This window comes from Bidens hawaiensis, unplaced genomic scaffold, assembly GCF_021521415.1.
Source record: "Bidens hawaiensis isolate Kalapana, Puna unplaced genomic scaffold, B.hawaiensis_p1.1 tig00008951_1, whole genome shotgun sequence".
Lineage (NCBI taxonomy): Eukaryota > Viridiplantae > Streptophyta > Magnoliopsida > Asterales > Asteraceae > Bidens > Bidens hawaiensis.
The window spans coordinates 479,835-499,997 of record NW_027491653.1 but is presented as its reverse complement, the minus strand read 5'-3'; the positions used below and the strand labels follow the sequence as shown (position 1 = coordinate 499,997).

The window sequence follows — 20,163 nt, the reverse complement described above, 5'->3', positions numbered from 1 at the left end:
AGCATCTGTTCCTCCTCCCATCCATTTCGAGGGTTACAAGCTTCTTACCTCTGTCGACATTTGTATCCATTACAACGAGTTTTTTTTACTTTTTTTTACAAGTATAAAATGAGTAAATTTACTCACGAATAAAATTTTTTGGGCGAAAGAAAACGAGTAAATTTTCACTGCCGAACACAAAAAAGGAAGGCCCCCCGGCCACCATGAAGCTTCGTCCATGTATAAAAACGTATAATTTTATAAAGTACGTTTATAACTTGTATCACAGCCATCGCCACTTTGGTGGGATGATAAGAGGTTTTCTCAAACGGTTTCCTCCACGAAGAATGTGTTCCAGGAGACAATTTTTTTAGCCACGTGTTTTAAATTAAAAGAGAATTACGCATGTGAGGCATCAAAAACCTCAACCGAAGATATTTTTAATTATTAAATTGGTGATGATATAGTGGCTTTTTTTGAACGACTTAATTTTCGATGATGATATAATGGCTTTTTATATAATGATTCTTTTGTATCAAAAGAAATGACATGATTGCTTTGCCTAGGACTTTAAGGAGCTGTCAAAGAGCCTATCTACGGGGTTAAAAAATAGCTAAAATAAGAACACAATGAGCAAAGACACAACTAAAAGTAACTTTAATAAGATAGTTTATATTAAAACTTGAAGTCGACATGACTATGCAAACATTTCTTAGTTCAAAGTTGTATGCATAAAAAGAAAGCTAATTACCATAATCATATAGTAGTAATTAGTAATTACGGTTTGCTAATCTTCAAGCCCGACAATCTTGACGACAGCATCATCACCCACCTTTTGGCAAACAACAACACGATCCTGTGGTTTTATAACACCAATGCTCCTACCATGATCTATAGCCACCTTTAAAACTGTCTCATTCGTTGCACTCATAGACCCACCCTACAAAAACCATTTATTCATGTTGTAGTCGTCACTAACATACAAAATACAAAAATACTATTATATTTAAATCTCATATTTTATATTTTGAATCATTTAAAAAATGTTTCTGGTAAAATCAATACTTTTGTTATATAATCCTTTTTGTATTACTTTGCTGCTTTTATAATAAATTTCCAGTATCTGCAATTATAGTAGGCGTTACATTTTAGGTCTCACCCGGTTTACAGAATACATTGGAATTTAAAAAAATCATACAAAAATTATGTTTAGTTCATTAAGCAGTAAAATTGAATTGGAAAACTTTCCTTCAATCATATAGTTAACATTGATAAAGGGTAATTTTCTTTTTGAAACATTTTAATTTCTTTGGTAAGTTTTGATGTTTTAGAATCCGCGTATTTACATATATAGTAAGAGTCAGGTTTTTGTACATTTAGTTCCTATTGGGCTCATGAAATTCATTGGAAACGGAAAACTTTCCATCAAAAAATTGTGTTTGGATGATAGAGGAATTGAAATTAAAAAACTTTCAATGAATCATGGACTTTTAACATTGATAATGGGTAATTTTATCATTTCCTTCTCAAAAATCTCAATTTCTTTTAACAATATTACAAGGCCAAAAAATCAATTTGATCCGGTTGAAACAATTTTTCTTTTTTATTTATAATCTTTTAAACATGAAAAAAAATTACCATATTGTAAACTTTGAGCTACAAAAAAGGGAGTTGCTCTTACCGGGTTTTGAGTATCCGCTAGCATGGGGAAAAGTCCTCTTATAATGAGTGACTGCCTTGCCTATTTAAACAAAAAAAGCCAATTAATAATCAGTAAAATTTATATGAACAAATCATAATACCATACGCGTGGATAAGGTTAAACTTGTAACTTCACACTTGGATAAGCATGAAAACATCCCATCATTATTTTTGTTACCTCAAAAGCGCCTGTAAATGTCCAGCAAAGTTGATTTGTTTTAAGGCGAGGTATGACAACAGAAAGCACTGGCATCGTAGGCCTGTACTTAGCTATTAACCTGCATGTTTTATAAAATTTCATGTTACATATAAAATTAATAAATTATACATTTCATAAACCGAAAACATAAAATATTTTTATAAACTTGAATTATCACACACACCTTGCAGCTCTTCCAGATGAAGTGAAGCAAATGATAACTGATGCTCTCACCTTGATGGCAGCACGAACCTAAACAACTTTCACGAGTTAATATAATTTTTAAGAATTGCTTAAAAAGAAGTTTATTCTATTTAACAATATAAAAAATATCGAAGTTGGGTACCGCAGAAGAAGCAATAGACTCCATGTGACTCATTGGTTCACCAACGTATTTGACAGTGTTCTTGAAATACGCATCTTGATTGTACACTTTTTCAGACTGCAAACGGTATGGTAAAAAGCAGAATATTTAACAACAGTTATGATACTGTTATATGTTGCATTTATGCAAAAAAAAAAAACAAAAACAAAACAAAGTAAAGCAAAAATCTATAAGATAACTATGTTATAGACGTATTATGTATATTAATAAAATAAAGTAATTAACTAATATACAACGAGCCGAGCCTGAGTCAAACTTGAGCTTGTAAACTCAATAATGAGCCGAGCTTGAACCTAGTCGAGTTCAGGTTCAGCTCATTTACACTTTAAACCCTAGCTACCAGCTAATAGTTCATTCATTGCTACACAATATATATAAAAAAAATAACAAACTTGGTTGCTAAAATCAGTAGTAAAGTGTAAATCAATTTCTACTTTACGACAACTAAAATCGGTTGCTAAAATAAGAAAAAAGTTTAAAACTTGTTTCTATTTCATCTAGCTTGCCCTAAACGGAATTATATAAAAATCAATAGAGAATTTTCCAATAAAGCAAAAAATTAATAATAATACCTCGCCACAAATTTTACCAACAATAGAGATAGTATCAACTGGGTACAACCCCCGCATTGTCTCTGCACCTAGAAGAATTGCATCAGCCCCTGACGCATATCATAAAATTACACCAGTGTAAGCCGAGACGTAGCTTTATTCTATAAATGATATAATTTTACTGATATTATACTAAATATTATTAACCAGTTACTTACCATCTAAAACAGCATTAGCAACATCAGTAGCTTCAGCACGTGTGGGCCTTAAGTTATCAGTCATGCTATCAACAACACGAGTAACAACAGCGGGCTTCCCAGCCATGTTACATTTGTAAACAGCGGCTTTTTGAAACAAAAACACCTGCGTTTAAATAAGGAAATCGGTTATGTCTCTACAAATAAAAATTAATGATTTACTCAGAATGAGTGAAAAAAACAAAAACAAAAACAAAAACAAAAACAAAAACAAAATCAACCTTCTCTGGTGGAAGATCAATCCCTAAATTCCCTCTAGCAAGAATGATCCCATCGGCTTCTTGAAGAATTTCATCAAAATTCACGAGACCCTGTAGTATATTGAACACGTTAAAAATAATTACTATGAAAACTTATTATCTATGCACGACTTCCAATATGTACTTGATTTCATTTATACCAATTTTCGCATTACAAAAACTTGTTGGATGACGAAAATTCTCTTAATTAATTTGAAAAGACAAAAACCGAAGTGTCAATGTTTTATAGGTTTATAGGCTCAATTGTTGTTTTCTAAATTGAAGGGTAGGGCATTTTTTCGTATAAAATGTTTCTGGTTGAAATTGGTATAATGAAGTATGAAACTAGATACATTCTTGGATGACCTATAAAGTAGGCCTGTAAACAAACTGAATGTTCAATGAACTGCTCGGCAAGAAGTTTGTTTATGCTCTTTGTTTAATAAACGAACGAACACAAACAACATTGATTGCTCATTTAGTTGAACAAAAAACATGAACGCATGTCTCGTTCATTCATTTATTAAACTTGTTTATGTTCGTTCATTTATGGCCATTAGTTTACATCTGTTTATATATTTATTCAAATTTATAGTTCCTACTTTACAATTTAGTCTACTTTGTGAAATTAAAAAAAAATCACCCATTACAGTTTAGTTTAGTTTAGTTTTATTAATTTTTCAGTCCCAACAAATTGATGTTCATATTTACTTGTTAACAAACAAACATAAACAAACACAAACACATTCATATTCTTAATGAACAGAAAAACCTTGTTTGTGTTTGGTCGTTTGTTCGTTTAAAAGGCCTATTATAAAATAGTTCAATATAAGTGTGGCCTTAATGAAAAAGGGATAAATAACTTAATGGCCTCTACATACATTATGTTAATATCTGTAGAAAATACCATAATTAAGCATCTCATTATCTCACCTCCACATTTTCAATCTTTGCAAAAATTTGAGTTTGACTGAGGTCACCTAGTTTAGAAAGATATTCACGAGCCTGCAAAATAGCAAGAGAAATGAGTCATATATGGAAAAAAAGTAAATACAAACATTCATAAGAAGTTTTATAAATATATAAAAAAAAGAAGTAATCCATACTTGTCGGATATCTTGCCCACTTCGAGTATGTGACAAAGATAGAAAGTCAATATTGTTTTTGACTCCCCACGTGCTGATAACCTAACATTATACGAAAGTAGCAAGTCAAACATTGTCAAATCAAGAAAGATCAAAACAAACAGAATCTGTTACATTCTATTTATGCAATTTCTGGGTCCGCCGAAAAAAAGGATAAAGAAAAAGAATGAAACATAAATAATTGATGACGAAACATATGATTCATTTTAAACGATTATTGGTACACGTAAACACCCATAATTGATCAATTGGTAGGGTTAATAATTACCTCCTTATCTTTATCGTTTAGTGTAGGTAGATCGATATGAACTTGAGAAGCATGTAAAGTGTACAATGTTCCAGCAAGAACAGCCGAGTTCTTTATCAGACAAACAACATCATCTCCTTTGATCTCAGAAACCTGCATTGAATATATAAGCACGTGATTAGGAATCATGAGTCTAGTAAATAAACATATAGAAATGTCATAGGCCCAACTGTATCAACCCTATCTGTAACATAGCAGACTTCTGTAGATGAAAGTTGTTGGCTTTAAAGTTTAAACTATTTATTTTGGTAAGGGTCATGCTTCTAATATTCTTTTTACAAAGTCCGATATGGTAGGTTATAAGCTCCATGGAAAGTTTTAAATTCATATCATTTTAACACCTGAAAGTATTGACTTTATATATACGAGGTAAACATGTAACCATATTTAATTGTATGTTTCTGTAAACAATATATCTACTTGAATGTACATTAACATAATGATTTTTAATCGTCAAGTTACCTCCAGCCAAACAGAAGTTGTCTCACTTCCTGTAAACAAGTATTGGCCAAGAAATATGGTGTCACCGGGCTTTACTGCCTACAAACACCAAAAGTTTCTTCAAATTAGAACAAAACAATAACCATATATAATGGATATATAAAACGATCACCTTAGCCAAACCGCTGAAATTAATTGGTAATAAACTTGAAGTTGCTTCTTTCTCTTGATCCGGTGTTAAAACAACAAAGGAATCTGCTTCAAGAGGTATCGGATGATCACCTTTGTTCACAACAAGGAGCTCGGGACCAGCTGTATCTAACATAACCTGGTAATATAGGAAAAAACACATTAACTGCCCTGGCCTTTGTTCAACTTTTGCATGACGTATAGTCGTATACGTCTATACACAAATGACGTATACTTTAAATACAAATGATTATCATACGACTAACTAGCAATGAAACTTACAGAGCACAACTTCTTTGTATTCTTGATAGCAATTTTTAGGTTTTCCAATGTCTCCTGGTGAAATGCAGCATCACCCCATGTAAAATCAAAACGTGCCACTACATGTAAAAAACTAACAAATATCAGGAAAAAAACCCCAAATAGCACACTAATCAGAAGCCACGTCGGAATTGTTTGAATTTCAGTTATCAGTAAGTAATTTGACCGTTTTCAGTAGTAAAAAAAATACTATAAATGTATGATTGCTCTAAATCAACCAAACAGTATTTATATGCCCAATTTGCCCAGAAAACTAATGACCGACCTAACTCAAAATAACAAAGACTCATTTCGACCAATCGAAACACATTTTAACCTATACATGTAAAAAAAAACCTTATATAAACTTCTCAATTATAAAACTTAATCTTCAAATTTGAACTTTGAAACATTCAGAGTAAAAAAACTTTAACATAATCAATCTCCTTTGAAATAACATTGAGCAAACAATACACAAACACAACTTCGTTCCGTATCAGACAATTTTCAAAACAATCACTATCTCATTCAACAAACACTATAAATTAACCAAACACTCACACAGCAAGCCAATTTTACTCTCTGAAACCGTTCACGTAAAACATGATAAAAACAGTACTAGATCCATAAAGCAGTACAGTAAACAACAACAACAATAATGATAATAATAATAGTAATAATAATACTAGTATTAATAATAATAATAATAAACAATTTTACTGTCTTATTCAGAAAACATTGTCAATTAACCAAACACTCTCACACACACAGCAAGCCAATTTTACTTTCTGAAGCTGTTCACGTAAAAGTTAAAACATGATAAAAACACTACTAGATCAATAAAGTAGTATAATAATAATAATAATAATAATAATAATAATAATAATAATAATAATAAAACGGTTACCGGACATTCCGGCGACGAGACACTGCGAAATAACCTCCACGGATCTCGATTTCGGTCCGAGAGTACCAACGATCTTCGTCATTGACGGAAAATAACTCTACAAAGCAAAAAAACAACGATCGGAAACACAGTTAGTTATAAAAAAACAGTAAAATGAAACGGTAATTGGTAAATTAAAAAGGAACTTACAGGCCTGGATGGTTCGAGAATGGAGGCCATACGTATCGGTTCTTCTAGGAGAAGGTGATTGGAGTTCATGATTACGTAATCGGACAAGTGTCAGTAAAACCTAATCCAAGCAAGCACTGCAATTGCAGAAGAAAGCGGTGAATATTGGGGATGAAATATTTAAAGCAGAGTGGGGTGGCGGAAGGAGGGGTTGTTTCGTCAATTCTTTCATTTCTCATCCTCTAACTACCCGAGTTCAATGTTTTTGGCCCTTTGTTATAAATTCTAACTTATCTTTTTTAAAAAGCTCGATACTCGCACGAAAAAGTTTGCTTGAGATCACTTTGGTTTGTGGACGAGCCAAGCTTGAGACAAGGTAATTTGACTCGTTGGCTCGTTAGTTTGAATTAAAGCCTAAACTATGATACATAAATTATACGTATAAAGTTATAAACCAAAATTAAAAACACATATATATGTGTGTTAGGATCAAATAGAAATGTTTTTAATATGAGAATCGTACAAATAAATAGATCAATTATTATTACTCTTCTTCATTTTTCTTAATATAATTACTCAAGTTTAAAACTGCAGAATAATAATAATTACTCTAACTATACGTATGTTTAGATGGTTAATTCCATTTGTACCTTATCATACCCCTATATATAAATGTGGCCACTCAACGCATTTAGAATTATATTAGCATTGCATAAAGTTAATTAGGTCGCTATGGTTTGACAAAAGTAATAGGTTTTGAGAGTATAAAATTTAAAATTAACATGTGTTTGTTATATGTGGTTGTCAATTGGTAACATGTTTAGTTATGATGCTAACTTTTGTTAAATATAATGTTAAATTTAAAAAACGACAATTCAAATTCTTTTTTTATATAATTACATAAATATTTCTTAAGATTTACTTTTGTAATATATTGGGAGTCTAAAAGACTAAGGGATTATTTGATAACTTTTGAATGATTTCATTTAGATGTTACCATATAATTAGACAAATATAGAGTATGCTTAGTTTACTTAAAAAATCATTTTTTAATGGCTCATGAATTCTCTTAATAAGTAAGTTTTAAAAACAAGTTACCCCTTAATTAGTTTTCTCACTGACTTAACATAAAGTTGACAAACAACCTTTAACACCATTTGCATACATGTTTGTTTATTACTTTTACAACCATTTTGCTAGCAAAGTTAAGACTTTAAATTTATTTATTATTTTGTAATCTATAAAAAATAAAACACAAATTAAAAATTAAATTTGCTCAAAACATTTACAAAACTAAATTAAAAATTAAAGTTCACTATACAAATTGTGTTAGACCCCAAATATGTTATAAGTAATACACAGTATGTAATTAGTTAAAGAGATATTGGTTTGTAATACTCTTAACTTTCATCCATTGGTTAATATCGCTCATAACTTTCGATTTGTTACCCACAACTCCCAACTTACACTTTATTTGCTTCTGGCACTCCCGAACTTAACGGACCCTAACTCCGTTAATTTTTTTGCTGATGTGGCATTATTTTTGCTGACATGTCACTGATCTTGCTTACATGGCTCTTTTTAATAAAATTATGATAAAAACTCATAATAATAATAATAATAATAATAATAATAATATCTCATCCCCCCCCCCCCCACGTCTTCTTCATCATCTTCCCCACCCAACCACCTCCCTCAATACAAACAGCCACCACCATCACATCAACAAGATACCACCCTCAATACACACAGACTACCACCATCGTACAACTCACATACACCGGCACCACCGCACAACTCGTCACATTTTTTATTGTTCAATCGGTGCTCAATCAATATTCAAGAAGACAAGACTTGAAAACTTAAAGGTCGTCTCGAATTGGGGAAACTGTAGCCGAATCCTTCGTGGTGCCTTTCCGACTCGAATTAACCGATCCTAAAGCTACCGAACTTGTTCCTAATCCACCGCCATGGTTTCCGATAACCGAACCTAAGTTATTAACATTCTAAGGTTCATTTGGTGAAATTATAGTGATATTGGACGTATGCTTGTCGAAACGAAGAGCCGATTGGCGATGATGATGTTCGTATTTTGAAGCGGATGGTTTAGGTTTTGTTTTGTTATCGTATTTGATGCAGCAAGTCGTTTCTGGAACTAGTGGATCGCGGACTGTTGGATCCGTCAGGAGATGAGGTATCGGATGATGATTGTATGGTGGTGTCGGTGTCTGTGAAGAGTTGTACGGTGGTGGCGGTGGCGGTCGCTGTGTGTATTAAGAGGGCGGGGTGGTTGGGGACCTGGGTGAGAGAGACGATGAAGAAGACAGATTATTATTATTATTATTATTATTAGAAAAGCCACGTCAGCAAGAACAATGACATGTCAGCAAGAATAATGCCACGTCAGCAAAAAAACTAACGGAGTTAGGGTCCGTCAAGTTCGGGAGTGCCGTAAACAAATAGAGTGAAAGTTGTGAGTGGTGGATAACAAATCGAAAGTTGGGAGTGAAATTAACCGACGGGTGAAAGTTAAGAGTATTAAAAACCAATATCCCTTAGTTAAAAAAGCAAAACTGTCAATTTTAAAAATTTAAAAGAATATTTAGCAAAATATAATGTTAGAAGTTAGAACCCAAACATGTTACGAATGGAAAATCATTGATATCAAAATTATTACTTTTCAAAGGTAAATCCAAAACTTGTTATTTTCTCAAACCTCATAGACCATTTATGCAATTAACACAAAACATATAATTTATAGTTTTCTTATTATAACTTTATATTAATTCAATTACAAATTATATTATATCATATTACATTGTATCATTTTACATCACATCATATTAATTATATTACACTACGAACACACACATATATAGAGAGATAAGAGTTGATGTACAAGAGAAGTGAACTTGCGTAGTATAAGAAACCATAAAAATGCAACATGTGGCGCATAGAGGTGGGGTGAGATGGGGGTATGTCCACAATAATTGTGCACTAATATAAATAATTACGCAAACTTATATAATAGTTTGTTTTTAACGACAACTTATATAAATAATTACACACCTTATATGAAATATTATAACTTATATGATAATTACACAACTTATGATTATAGCTATGCACATACATAATTACAGCATTGCACAACTAACATAAATAACTACGCACCATATTTATATAATTATGCATATTGAAAAAACACGTTATACGCACTTCACCTCGACTTAAAAAAGGTATAGCAAGGCTATACTCAAATTACGAAGAATAAAAAAAATCGATTTTATGATATAATTTAAAAAAATATGCTGTATCAAAAGTTATTAACATTTAAAAGAAATGAAGACTTGAAAAATATTAACAATACTCTATTAGCATGTTATACAAAATTTTCTCATCCGGTCCTTATCTCTATTGTATATAAAGAATGAGTGAAGGACCTCTTAAAAGTTAAGAGGTTCAACAAATATTGCTAAGTTTACAAGTCTTAATGCATGTTTTAACTTCTTTTTAAGGGTAAAGATGTCTTTCTATCAATACTTACATCTTGGCCCCTCAATTTTTATCAACTTTTACTATATAAACAATAATTATATTTTTGGTCCCTCAAGTAAAACCAACTACCCCTCATGATTTTTAAAAGATCATAACTATTTCATACGTTAATATTTAGAAAAAGAAACTACACCATAAAAACAAAAATTTTGTTCTCTTTAATTTGAGTATAGTAATGATATACTTTGTAATTTTAAAAAATTCGCATGTTACACGAATACGATTTACGACCGACAACCGGGTTCTGGCAAGGCGTTTAGCATCGCCGGGTTACACCGACACTGGTTAAGCGTTTGATGTCGGGTTACATGCGTACCGACATCGGTTACGAGCCAGATGTCGCGTTACACACATGGGGACGTTAGATTTCATGCGTTCAAGCGCGGGTTACCCAGGTACCGAATCTGGTTACGCATCCGATGATGCATTATGCGTTTATGGTCGTCAATTTACGCTCGTAACGGTAACAACTATGTGGTCGATGTGCCTTCATTACATGTGTATCGACATTGATTACAAGTTTGATATTGCTTTATGCGACAGATGTGGGTTTGTGTTCGTTTCAATGTTGGTTGACGCGCATAGCGAGCCTGACGCGTCTACTAACGTCGGGTTGTGCGTGTCATATCAACCTATTCTGATCAGTTGGAAAATAACACCACCTAATTCTAACCTGTTTGAAAATAACACCAACTCATTTTGACACGTACATAATCACACAATATATGTTGCAATTTTCCCTGCACATAATTACGCATAAAGAAAGATAATTACACACCTTCTATGATAATTACACAACATATTTTCATAATTACGCATGACTATAATCACGCTTATTATACGCACAACACACCTAAGTATAAAGAAAATCATTTTTTTTCTTTAAAAAAATAGTATAGCAAAAAAAAGTAGTTTGTTTTTTTATAAAAGAAAATACTTATGTAATTTTTTTTAAAGGCTTGATTTTATGGTGTTATTTTTTATATAATAATGTCGTGGAGAAAAGTTATCAATGATTTAAAAGTTGAAGAATTATGCTTAATTTAGGTTCTCGTATAAGAAGGAGAAAATATAAATGCATATAAAGTTCAATACAAATGTTAAAACACATTAGAAATCTTATAAATAATTTATCTTTTTGTTTAGCGTTAAACATTTATTATTGTTTCTCTGTCCATATGAATGGAGAAACAATATGGGAGAGACTATATATTCTATAAACACAAGTTCAGTCCTTATAACAAGCAACTGACTTACTCAACTTTTTGGTTAAGTAAAGTCTTAGAATTAATCCATCGACATGATTAAGTTATATGTGTAATATTTATGATAATAAATTGTAAAGTTGAGCCAAGATCTAATCGCATAACACGATACGTACACAAGACGATTACATTAACAATACTTTATTGATATACATTGTTGTTCATACATTACATAAGTTAAGCCTATAGAGAATTCGGCATGGTAACGTTACACGGAGAATAAATATGGCATAGATATCTACGTATATTCATTAGGAAATGCCTATTTATAAGCTACCCTCATTCGTTAATCATCACTAATGAATGAGGTCTCTCATTCGTTAGACACACCTAACGAATAAGGTTTCCCATAGAGAATGACCTCACATTCGTTAAACATCCTCAACGAATGGATATTACATTAACGAATGAGCCTTCATTTGCTAAATCCCTTAGCGAATGAGCTTAATCTATAATGAATGGTCCTCATTTGCTAAACATGCATAGCGATGAGCCATATTACATTAAAGACTAAACTACCCTTAACTTATTCGATCAGCTGTGGACAACAAATCATACATTAACAGTCAAGCATACCATCTCAAGTTTAATCTGAAGCCTAGCCAATTCAGCTCGGAATGAAGTTCGAGTCCAGTTCAAGCTAGCCCTGGTTTGGATTATATTAGCTCGTTAACAACCTTTAACTATTGTTCGACGCCGCATCACGCGGGCACTCTACTAGTATGAAAAAAATGATGGAATGATAGCGTGGCAATTTCCATGGTCTCAAGCATCTATTTTTAATTCTAACGGTTCAAAATCTTCGTTAATGACCTTCTGTATATAAAATTAGCTTTTGAACCCGTGTATTACACGGGTTTTGTCAAATAACCAAAATTTAGGTATTTAATCATACGTAATTTAGGAATTTTGTTTTGAATTTATAGATTAATAATTAGATATTATCACACACACTTAAAATGTTATGTATTTAAATTTTACTTTTTTATGATTGAAATAATGTTTTAAGATAACGTGAAATCAATTATTGGTACCTAAATATATTAAAGATGTTTTGTATATTCAATACAAATATAATTTAAATAGTGTTTTATACAATGTCGCCCCTATAGTATAATGGGCTGAAGCTTGGGCTTAGGGCCACCCAAAAAATTAGGGTCACATTTTACCAAATATTTATGATATAAATATCCAATTAAACCGTTGGGATCTTGCAAAATTAAAGAAAACATCGTAGGGAATGAAAAAAATAGTGTCGTTATTTTAGCAAATCAAAGCGTCAATACAAATTAGAATGGTAGCAGACTCATGAATCTGTGCTTAATGATTAAATAAACTAATTGAATAGCAAAAGGCATCAATTGGTATAGTGATATTTATTTATCAGGATATGTTTATTTGTATTTTTTTTACTTTAATATTTTTGTTTCTGAACATATATAATGTTATCTTGATTATAATTTTGCATGTCTTGGTGTAGCTAAATCAACTAAACACACTAATGTTAGCCATCCTTTAATCTACCTATTTTTCTTCTTGATCCAATGCAAAACAACTTTTTTACAAACATATTTCAACATTAAAAAGATAGTGTTTACATTGAAACAGGCGGGCGACAACTTATTATTATTATTTTTTGAAAATGCCCCAAATTTATCATCCGCTTTAGGCCTCTAAAAAGCTTGGGTCGGCCCTGCTTTTATAAATTAAAAGATTATAACGAAATTTGAAGTACACACATAACTGAATATTTGTTATAAACAAACGTCACTAATAACTATACGATAATTGTTCGTAAATCATTGTTTAACTAATTTAATAACTCACTATTTGATTTTAAAATTATTATAGATATTCAATGGTTTATATGTTTCTTTTTAAATTATGGTCAAACTTTCTATATCTAATGGTAAAATTACATGTAATGAGTTTGTAAAAGTTATTATGATTTAAATAACATTAAATACATTTTTATGGGTTACAACTAATGGGTTATACCAATTATACACATGACCTATGGATACCATAAATTAAGGAGAATGGAGATTAGAAAGTAGAAAGGAAATTAAAGTTAATATTGAATGTGGTTATGACACATCATCATCATTATTTTTGTTTATTAGTATAGGTAGATTGTGTTCATGCTTATTTGTTAATAAGCTTCAAGTTAGGGTTGCGCTTGGCACGAGTTTATATAAATATGACATGATTTGAGCTTTTATTGAAACAACATCGAGTAGCATGGCATTAATTTGGGTCGTTTGTTGGTAACGCGTGCGACGTCGATTAACGCACTTGATGTTGGTTAACGCATTAGACACTGGTTACACATCCAATGTCAGTTAACATATCAGACGCACGTCATTGATTACGCACCAGGTGTCGATTACAAGGCCGGCACTAGTAACGTGTTTGGTGTCAGTTAACGTGTTAGCGTCGGTGGCGTGCCTGGCAGGTTATGGTCAAAGACTCAAAGTGATGACTCCAATTCATTTGTAAATTTCAATTCCTTCGAAAAAAATTCACAACCCAAAAGCACTCTCAAATTCAAAATCCTTTATACATTCCAATTCCTTTAAATTCCAAATATCATGTAATATACAAAAGGTTTATCCTTGTCCCAACTTCTTGAGTACCCTAAGAATAAATTTAGCCATAAGTGAGATTTCACTGGGCACATTCGTTCACGTCTAAAATTTAGTAAGTACACGTTAGATCCATCATTGATTTCCATTTTTCTTTTTCTAAAAGAATCTCGTTTATTGGGGTCAATTTCCAAACAGGAATTACCTTCACAATTAATATTCATTGCCAAACTAATATACTTTATGCCTATCTAACTAACCCGAAGACAATATATTAACACTTCATGGGCAGGCGGGTTTCGGCTGAACTCGGTTAGTGCTACTGATCAATCAAAGTGCCAACTTGTTCTCCCGTCAATGCTTTCGAAACATTCCTGGGTTCCAGCATGTTAAATACGACAACTGCAAATGCAAATACAATTGTTAATCTAATTAATTATATGCATTTTTAAGAACAAAATTATTATGAAAGAGAGAATAAACTAACTGGGAATCGCGTTCTCTTCACAAAATTGTATGGCCATAAAATCCATGGAAATGCAATCTCCAGAAACCACATCACTGAAGGATATTTGATCGATAGTGACATTGTTATCATCACAGATACCGTTTACACTTGTACCTTTTATAACAGCATCTGCATTGACTGGTTAACAAAGAAACATATGATCAGCCATCACATTTGAGATCTACCAGAGGAGAACTATTTTATTGACAATATTTGTTTATGTATATCTACGTATACATGTAGTTATTGACACATTTATGTATGCATATGTATGTGTATATGCATGCAGGTATAGTCGTATAGATACATCTATGTATGCATATATTCTATGTATGTATATATGTATGTAATCATATATCGATGTATGTGTAGGTATAGATACATCTATGTATGCATATATCTATGTATGTGTATATGGGGGCATGATCAAGAGAGAACTAGAGAACTAATAAAGAAATTGTGAAAACTTGGTTTAAAAAATATTTTTTTTCCATCCTTCTTGGTTATTCTTCAGTAAAACAAATAAATAAATAAATAAAATGATTCCGATATTCTTGTATTGCATATATGCAACATGACAATATTGGTGTATTGCCTATATGTAATATCGAGATCAAATTTTTTTTTTAAATTAGATTTTTATAGAAAAAAATCATGTCGGGTTGAGTTTTCACGTTTTCTTTATTAGTCCTCTCTCTAAGGAGGAGCTCTCTCTTGATCATGCCCCTATGTGTTTGTGTGCGCGCGCGCTATGTGGGAGCGTTTTATGAAGAACGCAATTTTTTTGTGAGAACATGACAAACAAAGCAAATCATTCATTTTTTGAATCTTAAAATTTTTTAAAACATAAAAAATGGTTGAAATGCAAGGTTTATACATCTCTTTTTAAATTAAAAGATAAAAAAAAGGAATATAAACAAATTTCATTTATTTGTAGAACCGCACATGCACAAGTCATGTATAGGTTCTATTACCTGCACATGTGAAGTAAACGTTTAAAAAAAAATAAAAACATATGAACAAATTAGTTTAATCTTATGTATGTACATAACATACACATTTATATATAAGTAACAATTTTAATAAATGTAAACAATTAATAGAAGTGCCAAAATTGCCATAATGCAACATAAAAGATGCTATGAAGGATCATACTCTCAACGGCTCTTAAAGCGGCAGCTGTATCAGTAGTAAAAAGCGGATTCCCAGTGCCAGCACCGACCCCACCAAAAATAACAACTCTTCCTTTTTCAAGATGACGCATAGCCCGTAACCGGTTATATGGTTCAGCAACTTCAGGCATCACAAACGCACTTTGCACACGCGTTTGAATACCTAATTTCTCTAGTGCTGATTGAAGCAATATTGAATTCATAACTGTTGCCATCATGCTACACAAACCATCACAGAAATATCAGAAACCCCTAAATAAAATAGTAATTGAAGAAACACTAAGTGACCCCGGCAGATTAAGGATAATCTTAGGGTTAAGTAGATGTTTCCCACGAGGGTTAGGTCCGGCAAAGATGGTTATTCTTCTCGACCTGCAAAACAGACACCGTGAGCTCGTCACTGAGAAGGGGGGGGGGGGGTCCTCCTTGTGACCACCCTCCGGCGTGAGAATCAGACTAGATTGCTCTTAATATAAGTGTATATAGATAAGTGTATATAGAGAGAAATAGCTATGAGAAAATAAGATAAGATAATATCAGATAAGATGATGATACCGTTCCAAGGTGTTGGAGTATTTATAGCCGAAGGTAGGTTTCCAAGCAGGTACGGCCAGCTGTATATAATATTCCTTTTCCACCAACTATGGGCTACGTTCGTGCCACGATGGGAGTTGATGGGTAGGCAGCGGCTGATAGTGACATTTTGTACTGGAGCGTGCTCCTCCTCGTACTACTGTCGGTGAGCTGTCACCCTGTGATTGGTTCATGGGTCGCTTTCGTCAAATCTTGTCTATTTGTCCATACCTTGGTAGGTATAGTACAAAAGATCTTCTAGAAGCGTACGGACTGGCTCTTTTGGGCGGGAATATTCCCGCCTTGCTCATTCCTTCTTCAGGTGACATTACTGAAGTATAAGAGTTAGTGCCTTGCGCGTGTAGCCTTACTGTTAGTGCGGGTAGCCTTCCTTCTTGGCTTGTACCCATAGCTGCGGGAACAGGCAGGGTACTGTACCAAGGGAGGTTTTCCTGCGGGAACAGCTGGCTTACTGCGTGTAAGGTCTTCATCTCTCTGAGCATGGTGGGTCCTGCGGATCCAGTTGGTCTTTGCGCAGACGTACCTCTTCAAGGTGAGTCTTGCGGGTCCAACTGGGCTTTGCGGGGATCTACCTCTTCAAGTCCCCCCAGTCCATTGTTCTTCTCATGAATTGTTAATAAGTGAGGTGACCTTTTGGACTTTAAGCAAGGGGTTTTAAAGGGGTTTTCGTTTTTTAAAGGTTCTCCGTGGGGATTCTTCCCGCAGTTTTCCTAATGTCACTTGCAGAAAATTCCCGACTTTTTCTGCCTGATCTTTGGGTATGATGCGGGTAGGTGCGTAACCTCTCCGCAAGTCGGGAGCGTTGAGTTTCACTTGTGTAGGTTCTCCATGGGGTATTGGTAGTTTTAGACATAGTGATCGGTAATGTTAAACAACCAATTCCACCTTGAAGCTTCAAACAATCTAGTTCTCAACGTTCCCGCCATGCGGGGGTGTTATTTCCCTTTCTGCAAGCATGACCCATAAGATCCGTCTTGGGTTCAATTTCCTGCAAGTGCTAAGTATGTGAAGGGTTTCGCCTTGACACTGTACCCGCACTTGTCTTATGGTTTCTTGTTTTCCAAGGTATCTTCTTGGCTTCAATTCCCTGCAAGTGCTAAGTATGTGAAGGGTTTCGCTTTGACACTGTACCCGCACTTGTCTTATGGTTTCTTGCTTTCCAAGGTAAGGGGGTATATTCCCTCTTATTTTTGAATCTTTTTGGAATTCGGAGAGTTGGTGAAAGGATAAGGACAGTCCAAACGGTTGAAGGGACGTTGGCGTCTTCTGACGGTTTCAGGACGTGCAGGAAGTTATGACGACGTGACAGCATGTGGTCAATCAGGACGCTTTTTCAGGCACGTGGGCACGAGTTTTATGGCACGCGCCCTTTTGACACCTGTTGCCAGCTTGCTTTATCCACACGTGTCGCCGTGTCATTGCTCCTACGCCTTCTCTCTCATCCGCATTAAATTCATCGCATTCATTGCGATGAGTATATAAGGGGGAGAGGGTGTATCTCATCCATCATCTTCACTTTACTCTCCTTTTCCTTTTAAGCGATTTCCGGCGAATTCTCATCTTTTCCGGCGAGCATTCTCCTGAAACCGCTTTCTTTCATCTTTAACATTTATAAAATGTCTTCTTCTACTCATGATCCAGAGGTTAATGTCGAGGAGTCCGACGTTTACCTCGAGAACCCGACGTCGACGTCCGATAAGGACGATAAGAGTACTGCTGGCGAGTGTCAGTGTACTTTTTCTGTCGATGTATACCATTACATCGTCAAGAAATTTATGTTGGAGCCCTATGAGCCGGAGTTCCCGGAGGCCCATCAGACGGTGTACGATGCCCCTAAAAGCAAGATAGGGGTTTACGCTTCGTTCTTCTTATATGGGAGTCTGAGATTCCCATTAACGAAGTTCGTGTACCGTGTTTTAGAGAAATACGGTGTTCATTTGACGGAGGTGCACCCAATGGCAGTTGCTAAAGTTCGCCATTTTGAATGGGTGAGCCGTATTTTGGGTATCGAGCCTTTAGTCGACCGCCTGATGACCTTCTACACTTGGAGGTGCATCCAGGGTTGGTATACCCTTGTTACTCGGATCAAGGGTTTGAAGATCTGCGCTACTGAGCGTAGTCTTCGTTCTTGGAAGCGGGAGTTTTTCTACGTCTCCGCTCGCGTCGTCCCCATCGCGATGACGTTCAAGAATGGGAGGGCACTTCCTAGCCTTCACGCCTCCAATTACCAGGAGGCGGAATGGTTCACCAAGATTTCCCAGATTCAGACTCCGATTTATCGCTTCGCGGAGTCTGGGATGGTGATGCTTGGGATGAGCCGCGTGTGGAAGGATGCCGGGTCTGGGACGCCGCAAATATCCATCGTCCTTGAATACGGTTTGAACTATATTCCTTATGGTATGCTCCGTCTTTTTTGTTGGTTTAGGATTTTCTTCTAACATTGTTATCTTTTTATTTCAGAGGGGAACGACTTACAGTCTCTCTTGCACCCGCGGGAGACTGGTGGTCCCGCACGGTTGGGTACTCGTGATCTCGATGAGAACGAGTTACCCATTTTGGAGCAGACTGCGGATAGATTTGTAGAGGTCTACCCGCCAGACAACGAAATTTTAAGCGCCACTCGGCCAGGTAAGGAGTTCTTTAATCCTCGTCATCTTCATGCTCAAACTTCTGCTGGAATTTCTCCGCAGATGGGCCTTTTATTGTGAGGAAAAAGAAGGCGGCTGGCGCGAAGGGCAAAACGAATGTTGCTACCTTTGTTGACCTGGGGAATCAGTCTGAATCCGAGACTAAGAGTGAGGAGGCGGCGGGGAACCTTGGTGGTGGTGACGAGGTCGTTGTCTCAGAGGTTGAGACAACGGCTGTCACTTCCGAGCCACCAAGCGCTGCGAAGGTAACTGTCGTGAAGAGGCCAGTTTCTTCGGGTCCATCTCCGCCTGTCAGGTCTTTCAGGATCAAGAAAGCCAGTAAGTATATTTTTTGTGTACCTTTTCCGCATTTCCTTCCGCCTTTGTTTTTTATATCTTTGGTTTTTCTTCATGCAGGAGTGGACTTATCTGCTTTCGAGAGCGGTGCGGGAGGAAGCGGTTCAGGACCCACGACGATAGGTTTGGTCAACCTATCCGAGGCGATGACCCAGGCGGCTGCGCCTGTTTCTGGTGCTGGTTCAGTTGCTCATACTGTTGAAGCAACTGTTGCGGTTATGACGTCATCCAGTTTCGCTGCGCTGAGCAGTTCAACTTCTCCGCCAGCCGTCAGTGCCATCTTTACTACATCTTTCACCGGACCGGCGGTGACTTTTTCTGCGAGCACATCTGCGGCGGCTACCACGGTTATGAGTTCATCTCAAATGAGTTCATCTCCGATGGTCTCTACCTCAGTGGCTTCTACAGTGTCACTTTCGGCGTCAATGACTACCTCGTCTTTGGCCGGTTCTTCAGGTATGTTTAGAGTTGGGACCTCTAGACTTACCTCTGTTGATGAGGGGGTCCAATCTTTGCCTCCTTCCCATCTCCTTGACCTCTTGGATGGATATCCTTTAGGTTCGGGTGATGGGTTTAGCGGCTATCGGCCTGTTATCGACCCTACAGGTGTGTGGGGTTACTTTGGCCTGTTATCCCTCCTGATTCATTTTTTCTTAACTATTTTTTGTTGCAGTTTCAGATTCCAATGAGGTCTATGCGCCAAGGTGGAATATCCGCCGAGGTACGACT

The 20,163-nt window shown here is 35.1% G+C and overlaps 2 protein-coding genes across 3 annotated transcripts; both read right to left on the bottom strand.

The window, feature by feature from the left end:
• Positions 1 to 576: 576 nt before the first annotated feature.
• On the bottom strand, positions 577 to 6,985 carry LOC143530584 (pyruvate kinase 1, cytosolic-like). 2 transcript variants are annotated; one of them, XM_077026076.1, is made up of 16 exons: positions 6,790 to 6,985; positions 6,601 to 6,697; positions 5,676 to 5,773; positions 5,377 to 5,532; positions 5,226 to 5,303; positions 4,725 to 4,856; positions 4,418 to 4,498; positions 4,245 to 4,316; positions 3,294 to 3,383; positions 3,034 to 3,178; positions 2,837 to 2,925; positions 2,226 to 2,321; positions 2,064 to 2,131; positions 1,859 to 1,958; positions 1,661 to 1,720; positions 577 to 919 (listed from the first exon to the last, which is right to left on the bottom strand). In XM_077026076.1, exons 1-16 carry the CDS (start codon positions 6,856 to 6,858, stop codon positions 767 to 769), a joined length of 1,584 nt encoding a protein of 527 aa, XP_076882191.1. In that variant the 5' UTR covers positions 6,859 to 6,985; the 3' UTR covers positions 577 to 766. The 2 variants fall into 2 exon arrangements, with proteins under 2 accessions (XP_076882191.1, XP_076882190.1); XM_077026075.1 differs by lacking the exon at positions 6,790 to 6,985 and having other exon boundaries at positions 578 to 919; positions 6,601 to 6,691.
• A 7,382-nt stretch (positions 6,986 to 14,367) lies between these two features.
• LOC143530582 (uridylate kinase PUMPKIN, chloroplastic-like) lies at positions 14,368 to 16,119 on the bottom strand. Its single transcript, XM_077026074.1, has 3 exons — positions 15,840 to 16,119; positions 14,664 to 14,822; positions 14,368 to 14,578 (listed from the first exon to the last, which is right to left on the bottom strand). The coding sequence occupies exons 1-3, from the start codon at positions 16,072 to 16,074 to the stop codon at positions 14,496 to 14,498; spliced, it is 477 nt and encodes a 158-aa protein (XP_076882189.1). The 5' UTR covers positions 16,075 to 16,119; the 3' UTR covers positions 14,368 to 14,495.
• Between the last annotated feature and the right edge of the window lie 4,044 nt (positions 16,120 to 20,163).